The following is a 19936-nucleotide window of genomic DNA, read 5'->3' as shown; positions in this document are numbered from 1 at the left end:
GGTGTAGTCCAACTAGTACCTTGTATAGATTTAGTAAGACTTCCCTATTTTTATACTTCATTCCCTTGGAAATAAAGGCCAACATTCCATTTGCCTTCCCTGTTGCCTGCTGAACCTGTATGTTAGCTTTTTGGGATTCATGCATGAGGATTCCCAAATTACCCTGTGCTGTAGCTTTCTGCAGTCTTTCTCCATGTAAGTAATATTCAGCTCCTGTATTCTTTCTGCCAAAATGCAAAACCTCACATTTTCCCACATTATATTCTATCTGCCAAATTTTTGCCCACTCAATTAACCTGTCTGTATCCCTCTGTAGACTCTTTGTGTCATCCTCATCACTTGCCTTCCCACCTATTATTGTGTCATCCGCAAATTTGGTGACAGTACATTCTCTTCCCTCATCCAAGTGATTAACATATATTGTAAATAATTGTGGCCCCAGCACTGATCCGTGTGGCACTACACTAGTTACAGGTTGTCATCCTGAAAATGTGCCCCTTATTCCAACTCTGCCTTCTCTTTATTAGCCAATCCTATATCCATGCTAATACACTACCCCTTACGCCATGGGCTCTTATCTTATTAAGTAGCCTTATATGCAGTACCTTATCAAACGTCTTTTGGAAATCCAAATATGTTACATCTACCAGTTCCCCTTTATTTATCCTGCTTGTTACACCCTGAAAGAATTTTAATAAATTTGTCAGGCATGGAGCCATGCTGACCCTGCTTGATTATATTATGCATTTCCAAATGCTCTGCTATTACATCCTTTATAATAGACTCCAATGTTTTCCAGTGACGAATGTTAAGCTAACTAGGCTATAGTTACTTATTTTTTGTCTCCCTCCCTTTTTGAATAAGGCTGTTATGTTGGCAGTTTCCAATCTTCTGGGACTTGTCCAGAATCCAAGGATTCTTGAAAGATTACTGCTAGTGCATCCACTATCTGTGTTGCTACTTCAACATCCTAGGATGCCACCCATCAGGCCCAGGAGACTTATCGGCCTTTAGCCCCATTAGTTTCCCTAGTGCATTTTTCTCCAGTGATAGTTGTTTTTATTTCCTCCCCCACTTTTGACCCTTGATTATTTAGTATTTTTAGAATGCTTTTAGGGTCTTCTACTGTGAAGGCCGATGCAAATTATTTATTCAACTCCTGTCATTTCCTGGTTTCCCATTATTATTTCCTCAGCTTCATTCTCTCTCTTCCTTTTTATATATTTAAAGAAGCCCGTTTTTATATTTCTTGCTAGTTTACCCTCAAAGTTTATCTTCTCCCTCTTAATTATTTTTTTGGTCACCTTTTGTTTTTTTAACACTTTCCTAATCCTCTGGCTTATCGCTGATATTTGCCATGTTGTATGTTTTTTCTTTCAATTTGACACTATCCTTAACTTCCTTGGTTAACCATGGTTAGTTTATCCCCTTCCTCGAATCCTTCTTTCACACTGGGATATATCTTTGTTATGAGTCACGAACTATTTTCTTAAACATCTGCCATTGTTAATTAACTGTCTTTTCTGCTAAACTCCTTTCCCAGTCCACTCCAGCCAACTCTGTCCTCATTCCTTTGTAATTACCCTTATTTAAGTTTATCACCATTGTTTCTGACCCACGTTTCTCACTCTCAAACTGAATGCTAAATTCTACCATGTTATGGTCACTGTTTCCTATTTGACCTTTTACTCTGAGATCATTTATTAAACCTGCCTCATTACACGTTACCCGATCCAAAATAGACTGATCCCTGGTTGGATCCACAAGATATTGCCCTAGGAAACTGTCCTGAATACATTCTACAAATTCTTCCTTGTGGCTACCTCTACCAGTTTGATTTTCCCAATCTACATGAAGATTAAAGTCACCCATGATTAATGTACTGCCTTTTTTACATGCCCTCATTATCTTATGTATTCTCTGCTCTGTAGTATAACTACTGTTTGGGGGCCTATAGACTACTCCCACCCATGTCTTCTTCCCCATGTTATTTCTTACCTCCGCCCTAATGGATTCTACATTTTCCAATCCATGATCATTTATTGCTACTGCACCTATCCATCTCGTACTAACAAAGCTACCCCATCACACTTTCCTTCCTGCCTGTCCTTTCAACAAGTCACATACCCCTGAATATTTATTTAGTTCTCAGCTTTGATCTCCTTGTGACCATGTCTTCGCAATCGCTATAAGATCATACCCATTAACCTCTAATTGTGCTGTTAATTCATTTATTTTGTTCCGAATATTATGTGCATTTAAGTAAAGAGCCATTAATTTTGCCTTTTTACTATTTTTTTTCTCCCTTTGACACTATATGCTGGTTTATTGTTTGTACACTCTGTCCCTTCCTGTCACACTCTGGGTATCAATACCTAAATAGCTGCCCTGCAATGCTGTCATATTCTTTTGCTTTGTTAACCCACGTATCGACCTTATACTTAACAAGCTACTTTTTTAAAAACAAAGAGGAAAAAAAAGACTAGAGACCTAAACACAAACTAATGACCTTATTTTTACTTTAAAGACTAGAAATATTCACTAATGAGAATTGCACTTCTGCCATACTTCAGATGAGACATTACACTGAGGCCCCATTTGTCCTCTAAGGTGGATGTAATAGATCTCAAGGCACAATTCACAGAAGAACAAGGGAGCTCTCCCTGGTGCCCTGGACAGGATCTATCCCTCAACCAACATCAATAAAACAACTCGTTATCTCATTGCTCTTTGTGGGATCTTGCTGTGTGCCAATGGGCTACTGCATTTCCTACATTGCAACACTTAAAAGTATTGAATTTGTTGTAAAGTATTTGGGGTAGCCTGAGGTCATGGAAGGTGCTATTTAAATTGAAGTTTTGCCATTCCTCCCTCCCTTTCCTATCCTTTTTAATTTTTTTTCTTTCCTTTAAATAAGGAATAAAATATTTTCTAGCTTCTTCGCATATTCTTAATTTTCACCTCGCCGTTTAATTCTGAACTGGAACTTGACTGCTCGCATGCTGTGTGATTCTGCATGTCAGAAGAATTATTATATGTAACTGCTTCTGCATGTGAAAGCAAGTGACATTTCAAGAAGAGTACTTTGTTTTTAAAACTTCAGATGTTTTGTTTCTTTCCTTTTCAGTAAGTGTTTTTCACAGTAAATTATTGTGGAAACAAATTCTTCTTGTTACTTATTTCCAGAGCAGTAGGATATTTTGCATTTGCTGGATGCAAATATTTGCTCCACCCTCATGCTAAGTCAAAACGTATCTATCCAGTTTTACATGATGTACAAAGCCAGTAAAGGTATAGGCAAGAATTCAGAAAGTTCATTGAAATGTTCTGAAAGGTGACTCGTTTCTCGATTTGTTTAATTCACAGAGCTAAGGCCACTGTTTTACAACTTGCAGAGTTGAATCCTTATGTTCAGGTCAATATATCCAATATACTTTTGGATGAAAATACAGACCTTGGCTTCCTGCAGCATTATCAGGTAATAAGCCAAGATTTTAAAATAAACCGTTTCTTTAGCCTGTCCATCCTTATCTCTGCCAAATACCCATGGAGCTGTACTTTGCTTTTAGTCTTGACTTTATTTTGAGCTGATTAGTATTTGTTTATACTGCCTCAGCACTAAAATGATCTAAGTTTGTGTAGTCTTCCTGTTCTTTCTTGCATTATATTGTTACATGAAAGGTTGGTGTACCATGTTCTGATGTGAGGTTCTCTTAAACTTAAGCTGATGATCCCCTTCCCTTGCACAAGCTAACTACTGTTGCTTCACATTTTGGTTTTGGTTGGTGGTCCTATCCACAAAAAGCCTACAAGGCCTTGGAGGAATTTGAACACAAGGGTGAGAATTTTAAATACGACGTGTTTGTGAGCTGGGAGCCAGGGGCAAAGGTTGAATAGGATTTTGTGTGCGTTAAGATGTGGATAACAGAGTTTTGGATGATTGCGAGATTACAAGAGTGCAATGTGAGCAGTAGGTTAGGAGAGCATTGGATAATTGAGTCGAGAGAATGAAGACATGGCTGATGTTTCAGTGGCAAATGAGTTGTGGCAGGGTGGAGACAGCCGATGTTATGGGGTTGGTAGTAGCCAGTTTTGATGGAGAGGATATAGGATGGGAAGCGCAGTGAGAGATCCTCGAGTGGGATGCAGTTGACTTGTTGATCAGGTGAAGTCAGCATAGAGCATCAGTGAACTAATGTCCAGGTTCAGAAACAAATGTAGAGGGTTAGTGATTTCATGAATTGATTGAGGGGCCAGTTATGAGTGAACATACTATTAGAGGTTTGTCCTTGGCAAATAAAGTGGTGAGAAGAATTGACCATGGGCCAAAAAAGTTGTTGGTCCAACAGAAGTAATTTGTTGAAAGGTCTCAGACAGAGACTAGGGCTAATAAGATTGTAAAATGAACCTTTATTGGCAGGATGTGAAATGTGGCATTCCCCAGAGATCTATACTTGAGACCTCAGTTTTTCACATGTATATCAATGACTTGGATGAAGGAATAGATAGTTGCATGTCCAAGTTTAGAGGTGATTCCAAGTTAAAGACATAGTATGGCGTGTAGATGGGAGCAGTAAGTTACAAAAGAACATAAATAGCCTAAATGAAAAGGGAAAAATTATGGCAGATAGAGTTCAATGTGGGGAAATGTCAGGTCCTCCATTTTGGATCCAAGAATGCCAAATTGGAAGATTTTCTTAATGATAGACTAGGAATGACCGAAGAGAAAAGGGCTTTGGGTGGCATGGGTGCAAAAATCACTTAAAGCTAGTGCATGGTATAATACCCTTTGACCTGGCAGCAGTATAATAGTAAAGAAAATTTGTAATTTCTTTCAAGGGAATCAGTAATTGTTTTTAAGAAGGTTTGAATAGGACATTTAAGCTTACAATTGATTGCTAAACAATTGATGTAATGTTCTTCAGTACTAAGAACAACTAGTCCATGTGACCAAGTGACTCTTGACCTGGAAGTAGTACCAACAGGAAGGAAGTTAAGGTACTGACACTGTGTGGCTGGCAGATGCAAAGGCGAGCTACAAGCAGGAGACCTGGAGGGTGAAGGCGATCAATACACAGATGGAGACACAAAGAAAAAGCAGATAGACAAAAAGAGGAACACACCAAATCCTTGAGGAGAAGAAGCAAATCTCTCTCAGGAAGAAGTTGTTTTTTACTGTTTAGCAGAAAAGGAGACAGGAGCTCTTGCAGATAATGTGTGAGCTGGCTTAAAAAGGTCTAAAAACAGGAAAGCTGTGTGAATTGCTCAGAGAAGCTAAACAGCTAGGTGTTTTCCCAGAAGTAGCCAAATTGTGAACCGAGTTGTTATTGCTTGGTTGATTGAAAGGAACTCTGGAAAGCTATGCCATCAGGGCTGTTATGACCCGAGGGAGAGAGGGTTCATTGTGTACTTTACTGATGATAATCATACCTGTGAAACTCAGCTGTTATTGGATAGGACTCCTGAGCTACCCTGCTTGAATAATGAACAGCATATTGTGGAACTGTGTAGCCACACAGTGTTACATGCCTGTGGGGAATGATGCAGATGCTTGTGTTTGCGTAAGATGTATGAAACAAAATTTACCTTTTTTATTTGAAGGATCATTTTCCTGTTAATTCATGTTTAGCTTCCATTGGTTCTGGTTCATGTTAAAGTAAAAGTTACAAGAAGTGGAATCTTGCTGGAAATCTTTTCATTTGGTGATAATTTAGTAAATTTGGTTATAAATAGTAGTTTGGTCATACAGAACTTGAGTATTGCTAAAAAAATGACCTGCTATCAAAGCTTTTTGTCTTGACTTACCAGGACAGCTCATAAGATAAACCAAAAGTGAAAGGAACAACAATTTATACTGCATGAGAAGTGAGCGCTGTTTGGTTGGCAAGGGTACTCTGGTAGAGGCGTTGTCATGGAGAATGCAGCAGAGAACAGTTAACTTGTCTAGCTTCTGTTCAAATTCAAACCAGGCAGGTCAACTCTGGTCAAGGCATTGCCATGAAGGAAGAACAGGGATATGGTTGACCCCAAACTTTTGTTTAGTTGGAAAAGGCGTGGACATGCTCCTTCTGCCTCTATAGGCTAGGGTCCTGTGTGTGAATACATGTAGCTTCTGGCATGTGTAAGTGAGCCATATTGCAAGCCTGACTGATAATCTTAAACTGGTTTTCATTGCAATTCTTAGCACAATCCAGATTGTTTTAGCAAGTTGTTGTCTAGCCATGGAATCACATCTAATGTTGGACACTGTTTTGAGTTTTGTAAGAGTGGGCTAATTGGGTATTGTTGCTTCTTACAAACAGCCGAAAGGACATGCTGTTTGATATAACCCACCAGTCATTGGGATGTACGGCCTACAACCTAGTATCATCCCTGAAATTAATATATCTCATTACTCATTCGTGTGAGAGGCAGAACGTTTTTTAGCTTGATGGGAGCATCTTGTTAGTGAATCCCCACAAGGATCATAAAGGTACAAAAAATATCAAAAAGGCTAATGAACTGTTGACCTTTACCGCAAGTGGCTTAAATGCATAGAGGTAGCAGTGATTCTTCAGTTGTACAGAGCCTTGTTTAGACTCCCCCTGGAGTACAGCACTTAGTTTTGGATGCTGAACCTCAGGAAGGATATGTTAGCTGTAAAGACAGTAAATCTGGCACAGATGCGCCCCAATGATACAAGGCCTTAGTGTTAAGCGTTGAGGATAGGTTGTATAAACATGCCTTGCATTCCTTTGAGTTTAGAAGGCTGAGGGGAAATTTAACTAGCTGTTAGATGCCAAGAAATTGTTTCCCCTGGTGGGTGAATCCAGATCAAGCAGGCACAATCTTAAAATTAGAGCTGGATCATTTAGGAGTGAAATCAGGAAATGCTGTTTGATACACAGAGTTGAAATCTAAAATCCTTTTCTCCCAAAAGGTTGTGGATGCTAGATCAATTTAAATTTTAAGATTAAGATAGGATTTTGTTTGCCAAGTTTATCCAGGGGATCGTGGATTAAAAGGTGTCATTAAGATATAATAATGTAATTGGAATTTATTGTAAGTTAGTGGTATCTGTATCTAAGTGTGTATGTGAGATACTTAATCGGATTAAAAAGGCAGCTGGTCTGAAGGCTTTGATGTGTTAGAAGGTGAACTGGGTTTGAAATGTTAAATAGAATAAACATGGGGAAGTTTACAATGTAAATTGTAAAAGAATATTTGCATTTTTAAATAAACCAGACTAGATTGTTTCAAAGGAGGGGTGAAGTGTGCCACCTAGCAAGTGAAGTTAAGAAACTGTGTGTTTATTTTTCCCAAAGATTACTGGTAAAATTGGTACTATGATAAATTTTTATGATCAGGGAGGTAAAGTGCAAGGACATAGTGAAACAATTGGAATTTGCATTCAAAGGGGAAAATATGTATAAAAAAGAAAAGGTTGTATGTAAAGGCAGCCATTTTAAGATCTAAGAAGTGCGAAAAACCTTCAGCATCTACGCATCAAGCTATTGTCTACAACGAACCGAAGTTAAGAAAACTCACTTTGAATTGGATTGTTCAGGGTATCATGCTTCTTTGCCTGGGTCTTTTAAAATATATGTCTTGCTGTTGCTGTAACCGAGTCATATTAATTAGGGGATTTAAATTTGTAGACATATATGTATTTAAAATCATTTCTCTTTTTAATAAATGTTTAACCTAGTTTTGGTTTTGTAAAAAACCTATAAGGCTCAGTGGTCTTATTACTTCTGAATTCAGAACCCACATCTCGAAATACAAATTGCAAAAATAGTTGTGGTAGTTGCCTCAAGTTTCCCTCTAGGATTTGAACAACTCAGCATTTACCATCGGCTGTGCCATAACAGGTGGTAAGTGGAGTTGAGGTGCAGTTCAGCTATGATATAATTGAATGGTGGAGTAGCCATTAGGGGCTGAATGGCTTATTTCTGTTTTTAGGAATAATTGCCTCGTTGCTGAGTAGTGCACACCAACCGATTCAGTATTCCAAAGGAGGGATGAATAGAACCAGCAGCAGTGGGAATCAGGTGGAAAGCGGCAGAGGGAATGCAACAGAATAGCATGGGAGCTAACAAGGACAGATCAGAGTTAGCTCAGCATAGAATGAAAAATTCCCATGAGAAGAGTAAAAAACAGAGGATGCAAGCAAGATACTAGAGTCAAGACCGTTTTTCAGAAAACACAGACTCTGTAGATGTTAGGTCATCTTCATGATGATTATGTGGTGAACAAAAAAGATTTTTTTCATAAAGATGGGATGCCACGATTTGTCAGGTCTTCTCTAAGCTTAATTGAGAACTGGTAAGTTGGTCCCATTTGTTGGCAATACATTTGGACTGCAAGCAGTTTCACAATGTGAAGCAACAGTCTTCTGAGAATAGTTGTAGGTTATATTCATATTGATTAGTCGTTTTTTCATTTGCAGTGTGTGGTTTTGACAGAGACTAGACTTTCACTTCAAAAGAGGATAAATGACTTTTGCCACGCACAGCAACCACCAATCAAGGTATGGTTCTTGTACATATTGTCCCTCTATTCCAGTTCTGCAGTGATCAATTATGCAATGTTATAGTGGTTTGGCCGCAGTAAAATTAGGGTTCTATGTTAAATTATATTGAAAAAAGGGAAATAGGCACTACCCTTCCATCACTTGAATATTGGCCTAGATCTTCAGCATTGCTGCTGCCCATGAAGATTTTCTCAAGTCATACTATTGCACATTTCTTCCGAGATCTTCCAATCTTAGTTGACAGAGAATAGACAGCCTCCCGTCTATCTCCAATGAGTGGAGTAGAGTCAGGGAGGAGAGGACACGCCTACCTTTTATGGCAGCAGCTGCAGTATTCAGTTAAATTTTCAAATGCCTAGTTTTTTAATGAATGAATGTGAGTTAGTGGATGGTTGAGTGGATGAGGTCTGGTTGGTGGGCGGGTAGGTGGGTCTGGTTGGTGCTGGGTGGGACAGCTGGGTCTGGTCGGGTGGGCGGTGAGTAGCCAGGTGATGGTGGGGGTAAGGGGTTTGGCTAGTCAAGTTGGTTTGGCTAGTCAAGTTGGGGTGGGGGTTGGTTGGATTGGGGAAGGTCCCGAACGCCAGGGAATTATCCCATTGAAAGTTTAGCCTTCCCTGGTGATTCCCACGTATGTCTTCCGCAGCACATCTTCCGTCATACGTATGGTCTATGATGATCCGGATTCCGGAAGGTTTGGGCCAATGTTACACACAAATGTATGTGGGAGGAACCTACTGGGATAAAATAATCAGCATGTAATTGTAATGCATAAACAACCAAGTTAAGGAGCCAGACAGGTTAATCGAAACACTGCATTTAGAGAGATTCCACTTAGGTTTTGATGGATATTTACTTCTGGGTGTTGAACTCCTATTGTGAAAATTAATATGATAGATGCAGTGAGCATGAGATGGATATCAGAGTGTTGCATACAACACGTCATTCTGTCCAATTTCAGAATGCTGGTTTACTCTTGAGCCTGGGGCACAACTATACCCATTGGAAAACACTTTGTTCACAATATGTCTGAAGCCACGGCAGTGGCTGTGTAGAATCTGACGTGAATTAATGTGTAATTGGTTTATATTAATATGGTGCATTTTGCAATGTAGTATCAGCCATTTAAAACTACAAACCAGTATTCTGAATTACAGAGTGTTAAAGCCGAGGCAATTTAAGGCACAGACACCAATGGTGGAATGGTTAAAATCGGGATTACGCAAAGCCAAAATTAGATGAGTACAGATATTTGAGGGTTCTGGGGCTGGAGGAGATTAAAGAGATGGGAGGGGCAAGGCCATGGATTAGAAAAGAAGGATGAAACTTTTAAAATCAAGACATTGCTTGACCAAGAAACAAAAATTCAAAAATCTTTATCAAGTGCTGGTCAGATTGCATTGTAGAATGTTTATGATATATTTTCTCACATGCAATACTGTTTCTTCTCTAACTTATTGAATGCCAAGATCCGTGGTGATTGAAGGAGAATGCCCACCAGTATCTCCTCAAGGCAACTGGGATTGAGCAATAAAAACTGCTTTGCCTGTGCCATTCACATCCCGAGAACAAATAATTAACTGAAAACACGTTGCCTTTTTTCTTTCTCTTCCTCGTTTGTTTTCTTTTTTTTTATTTATTCATGAGATGTAGGCCCCACTGGCTAGGCCTACTCCGAATTGCCCTCGGGAAGACGATGGTGAGTTGCCTTCTTGAACTGCCTTCTATTCTTAGTTTCTCTTCTGCTGTGTAGCCTCTTACATTATTCCAAACTTCTGCATTCATTTTAAAACAGATTTTGTTTGGCACTTTGAGATCCCAGATTTATTGGCTTAAAAATAACATTTGATTTCTGTTCCTTGAACCAAGGACTAATACTTTCTATGGCTGCAAACACATTGTAAACTTGTTTAAAACTGCAGTGTGGAACTATAACTTTGTCCATGTGCACAATAGGTCACAGCCTGAAGTCAATCAGGAACTCAAGCATTTTATTTTCGAACTCCTAATACTACTGTATGCCTTAATGGTTTATCAATAGGAATTTTATGCATTTCATTTTCCAGTTCATTAGCGCTGATGTATATGGAGTGTTCTGTCGTGTGTTCTGTGACTTTGGAGATCACTTTGAAGTAGCTGATCCAAATGGAGAAGAACCAAAAGAAATCTTCATTCAAAATATCACACAGGTAATAATCTGCAGAAAATAATCACCTTCACTGACTTGCAGTATAGATCACGATGCTGTTTATCCAGTGATAATATAGAAAAGCATTGCTTGGCTCTTAAGTAGTGGAATCAAAGGAAGTTGTTGAATCAGATTATATACAGAGATAAACTTGATAGCTTTATTTTATTATTGATCAGAAACAAGGTTATGAAAATGTGCTAAACCTTTAGAAATAGTTGATTTCTTCTGTCACTGCTTACTTGTGGTGCAGGGGTTTGGAGTATGGCTCAAGGGTAGCATTGCAGCAGCAGGAAACAGGAGACAGTTAATTACTAGTCTCTTACATTTAATGCTATAGTGCTGGGAAGCCATGACATGACAATTGTTCACCTGCTGTTACATTCTCAGGCTGGGTCAATCGTCTCATCCAGCAGCTTTCAGAAATAAGACCCTATAGTCACACAACAGTAACCATAATAGGCACTGGTTCAGTTCAGCAGAGACTATGAATCGAAAAGGAACCCTGCTGTTCTAAGTGCACAAAATGCTCAGTTATGTAGATAAATATAATATACACACCATAACCTACAGTAATGAAAACATCCAGTAATGATTGTGTGAATGATGTAGAGGTTTTGGGAGTAAGTGTACACAAGTGCCTTTGGCATGAGAATACAGGACTAAAACAAAGAGGCCACCCACTTCCCCAACATATTTGTCATTCATCCTATGACTTTCCATTATTTGATATGTGTAAATTGCTTTTTCAACGGCAAATATGTTTCTAACGATGAATAGAATGAATGTTCTATGAGAAGTGCAAAATTACAGCAGGGGAATTTACATAACATTTAAAATATTGGCTTATTTTTCTTCAACAAAGTAAATCAGTGTAGAATTTAAGCTAGTGTAGATAATGAATATAGACTATGCAGCAGCTTAGTTAAGAATCATGCAGTTCAATGCACAGTAGTAACAGATCTGGGGGAGACAGTGCTGTAATAGTAATGTTGTTGGACAAGTAATCCAGAGGCCCAGACCTAATGCTCTGGAACATGGGTTCCAATCCCACCATGGCAGCTGGTAGAATTTAAATTCAATTAATAGATTCAAAACATTAATTTTAAAAAATCTGGGATTGAAAACTAGTTTCACTAGTGACCATGAAACCATCATAGATTGTCATAAAAACTCACTTTGTGCACTGATGTCCTTTAGGGAAGGGAAACTGCCATCCTTGCCTGGTCTGCCCTATATGTGACTCCAGATTCCCAGCAAGCAGTCAAAGTGCAGTTGGGGATTGGCAGCAAATGCTAGCGATGCCCACATCCCATGTAAGAATAACTAAAATTATAAAGCATTGGATGAGAAAAGGCCATCTGACCCTTAAAACTGCCTATTCCACACAGAATATGTAGATATAATGGAGTGTGGTATCCCACCATTTTAACTTCCCAACGGAAAGTATTGCATAAACATTTCCTGATCCCAGGAAGTTAGCACCAAAACTTCAGTGTGTATGTGCACCACAAAATCAACCCTAGCCTTGCACAAACTACTTTGTCTTGCTCATTAGGCCACAGCAGTTCTGAGCCACTAAGTCTTATAGAAAACTTCATAGTAAGAGTACAATAAGAAATTAAGTAAAGAATTGTTTTCAAAAAACGTATTGGTGGTTTGTCAGAATATTAGATTTTATTTACTCTGGAACCTCTGCTCTCAACTGACATCAGCTGTATTGTTGGAATATGCAGTCTGCTGCCCTCCCTTGGATGTTAGTGTCTGCTCAGATTTCACACATTGCAGTGTTTTTGCTGTTCCTACTTTTCTGGAACAGTGTTGTCTGATGAAGCCTACTTTCAATTATTAGAAGACATATTCACTAGTTCTAGTTTGTTGTTTTTGTTCTTGTCATTTTCTTTAATGAAATAATTTTCCTTGTCATCAAGATTTTCTGTGGCAACAAGTCAAGCATCCATTTAACAAGTTGTTGTTATAATGTAACATTTCTTTTGCATTGGTAAATCATGCTAGATTTGCAGCAGTTATTAGTGCCTTTTCATAGCAAAGTGCATATTCAAATGTTCTTTGAGTTTCCCCTTCATCTTTTAATTTCAAGGACTTGTGTGAATCTCACCCTATTAATAACACCACACTGCATAGCTGTCTGATTGGAATGCTCTGTATTTTCAGTCAAGGTCCATTGAAAACTCTAAAATATTACTGTATCTTGGCGACTTTGAAAGGCCACCTCCAATAAAGGGCCAAAATTCATCAGCCTGCATTTGGAGCTTTTACAAAGAAGTGAAGAAAGTTAGCCAAGTGTTTCTGCTTTGGATACATTTGGTGATCTGAGTGCAAATGGTGCTCAATATTGTGCTAGTTTTCAGAAGTTATTTTGTTTTTTTCCTAAAGTTTCCATTCAAACTAGTTTGCATATTGCCGAATGTAAAGTCTTCTATGAGCTTGTTCAATTGAACAGCCTATTAGAATTTCAAATTTTAAAAAAATTGTAATCAAAACTATTCCTTATATTTAAGAATAGTAACCTGGTACAGTTTTATTAATGCTGCTGAAAATGGGTTTCTCACAAAGTATTTTTTTATTGGTGTCTAGTTCACTATCTGAATAACCTAATTTTAAATAACGGAAAATGACTTTAAGAAACTATACAGAAACATTATTTTCATTGGTGTAAATTAATCAGTTTCTTAGTAAATTAGAAAAAATAAAGAGCCTTCATGAAGACTGAGAAATGGTGCAATTAGAACAAACTTGCCATGGATTAATTTGACCTGGGGCATGACCAGTTTTGTAGGTAAGGCCAGCTTCTACCGTAGTGAAACTAACCTAAACGATTGCAGCAACGCAATTTGTGCTTAAAATTGCTCATTCTTTTGTGCTGGTTCAACTGATTTTTGGTGAATTGCACTGAAAAAGTCACTGCAACCCAGTAGAAACTGCTGCTTATTGTATCTTATATAGTTACTTTTTTGGGGATTAGATAAGCAGTCTCTGGTATTAAATTGGATACACGACGTGCTTTGTGGTGGAAGAAAAAAACTGAAAGTTGACCTACTTTGGCTGTTTGTGATTGGACACTTAAATCGGGCTGGTGTGGAACAGAAAATGGATAATCAACAAGGTGACTTGGATTATTCAAGAGATCTTGGGAGCTGCAATTCTTCCCACTCTGTGCTAGTTAATCCCACTAACACTGCACTAGTGGAAGGACGAGTTCTGACTGGACAAGCCAATCTGCCCCTAACCTATCCCAGCTTGACTAGGTGAGGTATTTAAATCTCTACAAGGTGGTGTGTACACTCTATTTCAAGGAAGTAAATTGTGTGGATTTCTGTGACTTGATTTGGAAACTTTTAAGTACATTGATGGGTTTTCCTGAATGTTGGACTTCCGGCTAATGAAGAAATGCAAGTTACATACAAATGCACCTTACTGAATTTAATAGTTTCATTTTGCCAATTTTCTTTTCACTTTTGTGCAATGTGCATCATTTTCATCTGAAATCGCCTGTAGGCAACCTGACCCCAAGCACTGATCTGCAGCTGGTCAGAGTATGAAAGAAGTGTTTTTTTGGTAAGTTATAAAAGGCAAGGAAGATTTTATGATCTGTGATGTGTTCCATGACAGTTACTAGGCAGCAATTTATATATGCTGAAAGAGAATAAAAACAGCTGTCTTTTTTTCCAACATGTGGAACTTGCAGAAAATCAAAGGCCAGAAATTGTTGGCGCTGTTGCCGTATGAACATCTAATTCCACCCTCTTTGTTCTGGCAGCTTTAACTTATTTTAAATAGAAAGAGGAATATGATACAAGTTTGTTGAACATTTGTACAATAACTTCGTTACAGCTATTGTCATAGTCCTGCAAGGTTTCTCAACTCATTGGGTGGAATAAATAAGGCATCCATGTACCAGTTTCTTCTTGTTATTGGTCATACTTGTTTATATAAATTAAAATGTTCATACCAGGAGACTGTAAGCCTAGTTCAAACATAAACTATAATGTTGGCGGGGGGGGGGTGGTGGTGTTGTCCGAATGAGTCTTTGCACAGCATAACTGGATGTACATGTTAATGCCACTGACCTTTTTCATTCACAGTCCAATCCTGGAATCATTACGTGCATGGACAATCGTAATCATGGATTGGAAACAGGCCAGTTTGTAACTTTTCGGGAAGTCAATGGGATGACAGAGTTAAATGAATCCGTGCAGCAAGTAACTGGTATGCTTTTTCACCGGTGATATCGATTTGAATGGTGGTTATTTTAGAGGGGAATCTTATTATAAAATGGGGTATTTTTAATATGAAATACTTCATTCATCCCCCACATGCCTTTTAATTTTAATAATTTTATCACCTAACCATAATCTGGTGCATCCAATATACTAACTCTCTTGCCTTCCTAGGAGAGCGTTCAGTTGTTTCTTAGAGTCTAGTGTGTTAGCTTTAGCCACCCTTCCTGGCAATCTGTTCCAGGTATTGATTGAATTCTGTGGAAAGAGCCCCATCTTGACATCTGTGCCCTTTATAACTGTGAGCCTGTGGCTGGCTTTTAGAAAGCTCTCCACAATATTTCCTATATATTAGGAAAAATTTTAAGTTTCGTTGCTTTATTTACATTTTGTTCCCTCCAGAATCAACTATTGCAATGCTTTTCATCTATTGTCTTCTGTAATCTTGAATTTATCCATAACTCTTTTGCCCATATGCTAACCTGCACCAAGTCCAGATTACCCATTCCCCCTTTGCTCACTGACCAATATTGATCCACCAGTGCCTTGATTATAAAATTGTCATTCATGTTTTCAGATGCTTCCACAGGCTTGCCCAATCCTATCTCTGTAACCTCCTGCAACCCTCTAAGATCTCTGCATTCTTCTAATTCTAGCCTTGTGACTGTCCTCCACTCCCTTCACTCTGCCATTGGCAGCTGTGCCCTAAGCTCTGGTTCTTTCCACCACTCTTTTCTCCTTTTAGGATGCTTCTAAAATGTGCCTCTGACCAGTCTGTTAGTCAAATGCACCAAAGTCTCTTCCTTTGCCTCGGTGCCAAACTATGCTCCTGTGAAACTGCAGAAAGCCAAGTGGTGAAGGATAGAAATGGAGCCAATCCTTACACACTTCTATAGGCATATATTTACAGAAACACCTATTCCAAAAATGCACCTCCTCATCCAACAAACACAATTTCAGTATGCTCCTTTTTATAGGGAGACAAATGAATCCCCAATTAATGCTACCATCTGCATGCAATTAAATACCATTAATATACAATGAACAGAAGGGTACTTTCCTAATTTGAAGGCACCATATAGATTTGAATTGCTGTTGCACATGGTCCCTGGTTCTATATGAAGCAAAGACTGGAAAGAGCACCAGATCTATCTGTAGTCTGCATGGATTGGCCTTCTCAATCCTGGAGTTGTCAACAGTTTAAAAAAAACGTAAAGGCTAGATATTGGTTCATGTTTTCCCACATCAGGGAGATAGGCAGCATATATCTTGCTGTCCAGCACACCAGTCTTCCGTCAGATGTTGCTAGTTTCCTGATTTAGAATATGGCATAGAGGTGAATTAAGCACTCAGCACTGATCCAAGAGCTGAAATGACGGCACATTTGCCATCTAGAGCTGTGGGACAGTTTGAATGAATAAAAGTTTATTCAAAAGTTCTGTGCTTGAATGATTACAAATCTTTTTGGACAGCAAAAATTTACATGACACACTGACTTTCCTAGAGTTGATGGGCTTGAATTGTTTTTGAGGTATATGTACTGCATAATTACATAATTGATAGAAGCATTGCTGAGCAAATTAAAGTTAATGGAATATGTTGTGTCAGTGGCTTCAGTGAGGCTGAACACTGGAGAAAAGAGGGAAAAGGTCGTTTATAAGAACCAAGGTAGACACTCCAGTGCAGTACATAGGGAGCATTGCACACTAAGAGGTGCCATTTTTCAGGTGAGATGTTAAATTGAGGCCCCATCTGCCTGCTTAGGTGGATGTAAAAATCCCATGGCACTGTCTTGAAGAAGAGCAGGGGAGTTATCCCCAGTCCTGGCCAAGATCAGCATCACAGAAAACTATTATCTGTCCATTATCGCATTGCTGTTTGTGGGAGTTTGCTGAGCGATTAGCTGCCATCTTTCCTACATTACAACAGTGCATTTCCAGATGTGTGGTCACCATGAAAAGCACTATATAAATGCAAGTCTATTAAAATTTGGCTGTTTTTGCTGCCAACACCGTGCATGCGCAGTTCTATGTGCGACTACCATCTTTATAGGGAGCAGTGTACAGCCAGGTGCTTGCACAGTCATCACTGATCCTGGAATTGCAAACATCACAGCGTTGGCAGCATCAAGCTAACACTTTTAACAACCCCCTCGATCCACAGGTTACCCTAGACCTTGCAAGCAGGGCTGGAAAGAGCAAGTGGCAAATGGGACCGACTCATTCTCATCCCAACCACCCAATTAAAATGACACATCACATTGGTGACTTTTTAGAAATTTAGCTGGGGAGAGAGAGAGAAAGCAGGAGAGACAAAGACAGGGAAATGGCTGCGCCCCGAGTGCCTGCCTGCTGCAGGGCTCAGGAAGCGTGGAATTGTTCGAAATTTCAGACCAGCCATTTAATTAGTTCAGAGAGATGATCCACCTGGTTGTGTTTTGTTTGTGTTTACATGATTTTGGGGATACATGGGCAATGAAATAAGATTTATTATTAAAAGTTTGAAGACTGCCAAAAAGAAGCTGTCACCGTTTGAAGGTAGATTTTGTGCAGGGGGCAAATGATGTCAGTGGATTCTGCACAAGCACTGACAAGCACACATGCGCAGCCAGGTATCGATGGCTGTCTTGCGTTGGCAGGAGATAGTGTTTAAATTCATAGTTTAAATGAACACTGAATATATGGCGTGGCAATATTAAAATTGGAAATCCCAAATGCAGGAAGTTGATACTCAAAAGATCACAATAGTTTAAACTTTGCTGCATTTTTAACAACTGGTGGTTAAACACGACCTTCGAGCAATAAACCACTTGGCTTGCCAATCCATTGTGACCACTATTTTTAAGTCCTAAATGACGATGTAAAAACTAGCTTAAATGCAGGAAATTAAGTTAAGGGCCATAATTACCTTATTACATTTTCAGCGAGGGCAATAGAGTAGATGCGGAAAACTTTCAAAAATAGAATTGCATAATTAATGAAATAAGTCACTTATTCCATAATTTCCTCCTCTTTTGCACCATACACGGGTCCCCATGACATTGATGTGCTATTACAATGGCACAGGTCCCCAGCCATTCATTCTAGTGGCTTTACTATTAAAACTGTAAAGAATATTTCATTGTATGTTACTGTTAACCCCTTTACAGTTTGATCATAGTGTGGATACTAAATGGTGCAGTTTATAAACACAGAAGATCTTGCATTTATAAAGCTTTTTTCATAGCATCAGGATATTTTTTGTTTTATTTCTGAGCTGTAGTTACACTTTGCCCATAGAGCAATAGTAAAACTGTTCCTTGATTTTCATGGTTTTGATCAGATCCACTTGTTTCGTATTCCCAGATTATTGAATCGCCTTTGTTCATTTAAAATTCATTCTTGGGATGTGAGCCTTGCTGGCAAGGCCAGCATTTATTGCTCGTTCATAGTTGCCCTGTGGATGTGGTTTTGTAATTTGACGCAACTGATTGGCTCGCCTGACCATGTCAGAGGGAAGTTAAGAGCCAACCGCCTTTGGTGTGGAACTGGAGTCACATGTAGACTAGACCTGGTAAGCAGGGAAGCTTTCCTTCATGAAAGAGGGCTAAGTGGCCTACTCCTCCTAATTCACATGTTCATAACTGTAATACAGTTATTACAACCCGACATGGTCATTTTTGATAATACTAACTTGATTTTATTTCCAGCTTATTTGTTAAACTGCATTCCAAAACCTCCATAGTAGGATTTGAACTTGTTTCTCTGGATTAATAGTCTAAGCGTCTGGATTATTGATCTAATTACACAATTAATTTGATCAATGGGATTTTTTATGTCCAACAAATGAGGCCTCAATTGAATGTGTTTTTCTGAAAGACGGTATCTCCAACAAAGCAGTACTCCTTCTGTATTGCACTGAAGTGTCAGCCTAAATTATGAGCTTAACCTCTGGGGCAGGGTTTGAACCCACGATCTTCTGACCCACACGAGAGTGCTACCACAAGCCATGGTTGATACCTAGTCTTTTAAACATGAGTTTTTTTGTCATGTAATAAAATTGAGCATGACTTTTGTTTGAGGTTTTCATTGCTGAAATTTGAAAGCAAATCTGTGGAAGTCATTAGGATTTCCTTATAAATATCTTTTAATTAAGGTACATTATTTTTGTAACTTGTTATAATGGTTCTGTTTTAAAGTGCACTTCTATATGTTTCAGCATAGTCATTGTGTTTTTTTCAGTTTTGTCCCCATATTCCTTTAGTATTGGAGACACTTCAAGTCTTACGCCATATTTACATGGAGGAATTGCTGTGCAGCTGAAAATGCCGAAACAATTTACATTTGTAAGTATTTTTGTTGCAATATAGCATAGAACTTAACATTGCCATGCCTATAAACCACATCTGTATAGAGACTTGAATGAGGTTTTGTACTAGCTCTGGCTCATCTTCTAACCTGAAAGGACATATGCCCAAATACTTGGCCCACAGATAGCAAAATAGCCTCTTCCATTCTTAAATACAGGCTCTTTTATGCTGAACACACTGCTAGCCAAATGGGCAACATCACAAATGCATACAGAAGTTTCCACTGAGGATTGTCCTGACCATATTTTGGTGGACTTATATGAATTGTTGTTAATGTTTCTCCAGTGTGTACAATTTTTTTGTGTGTCTATGCTTCCCTGTTGGTTCTTAGACAAGAGTCTATCATTTTCAGTGATGGCTATTCTTAATAACATTAGTGAAAGAACTTGCACCATTTTGAATTGCAGTTCCCTTGTAAGAGAAGGGGCTGTTGACAGAAGTTGTGGTTTGACCACTTCAATAGTTAGCTTCACAAAATGATTTCAGCCTCTGGATTTGCAGCCGCCTCCTTCAGCCAGATGTGGAGGATATTGCACAGTAACCACCTAAGCCAATATAGTAAGAAATGTACATAAAGCAGGACACACTTTGCACAACATTGCAATAAATCATTTGGCTCTTTTATTTAAATAACTGTTATACTGGTGAAT

At 38.7% G+C, this 19936-nt stretch overlaps 1 protein-coding gene across 1 annotated transcript in view; it reads left to right on the top strand.

Moving 5' to 3' along the window:
* uba6 (ubiquitin like modifier activating enzyme 6) overlaps positions 1-19936 on the top strand; it is a 136205-nt gene that overhangs the window by 28872 nt on the left and 87397 nt on the right. Inside the window, exons 6-10 of the mRNA XM_041186377.1 lie at positions 3367-3478; positions 8429-8509; positions 10576-10698; positions 14804-14927; positions 19159-19262. Of these exons, the coding sequence (XP_041042311.1) occupies positions 3367-3478; positions 8429-8509; positions 10576-10698; positions 14804-14927; positions 19159-19262 (544 nt within the window). The remainder of the gene's footprint in view (positions 1-3366; positions 3479-8428; positions 8510-10575; positions 10699-14803; positions 14928-19158; positions 19263-19936) is intronic.

The sequence above is a fragment of the Carcharodon carcharias genome, chromosome 4, assembly GCF_017639515.1.
Source record: "Carcharodon carcharias isolate sCarCar2 chromosome 4, sCarCar2.pri, whole genome shotgun sequence".
Lineage (NCBI taxonomy): Eukaryota > Metazoa > Chordata > Chondrichthyes > Lamniformes > Lamnidae > Carcharodon > Carcharodon carcharias.
The sequence above is the reverse complement of the archived record's forward strand: the minus strand, read 5'-3'. Positions and strand labels throughout refer to the sequence as shown.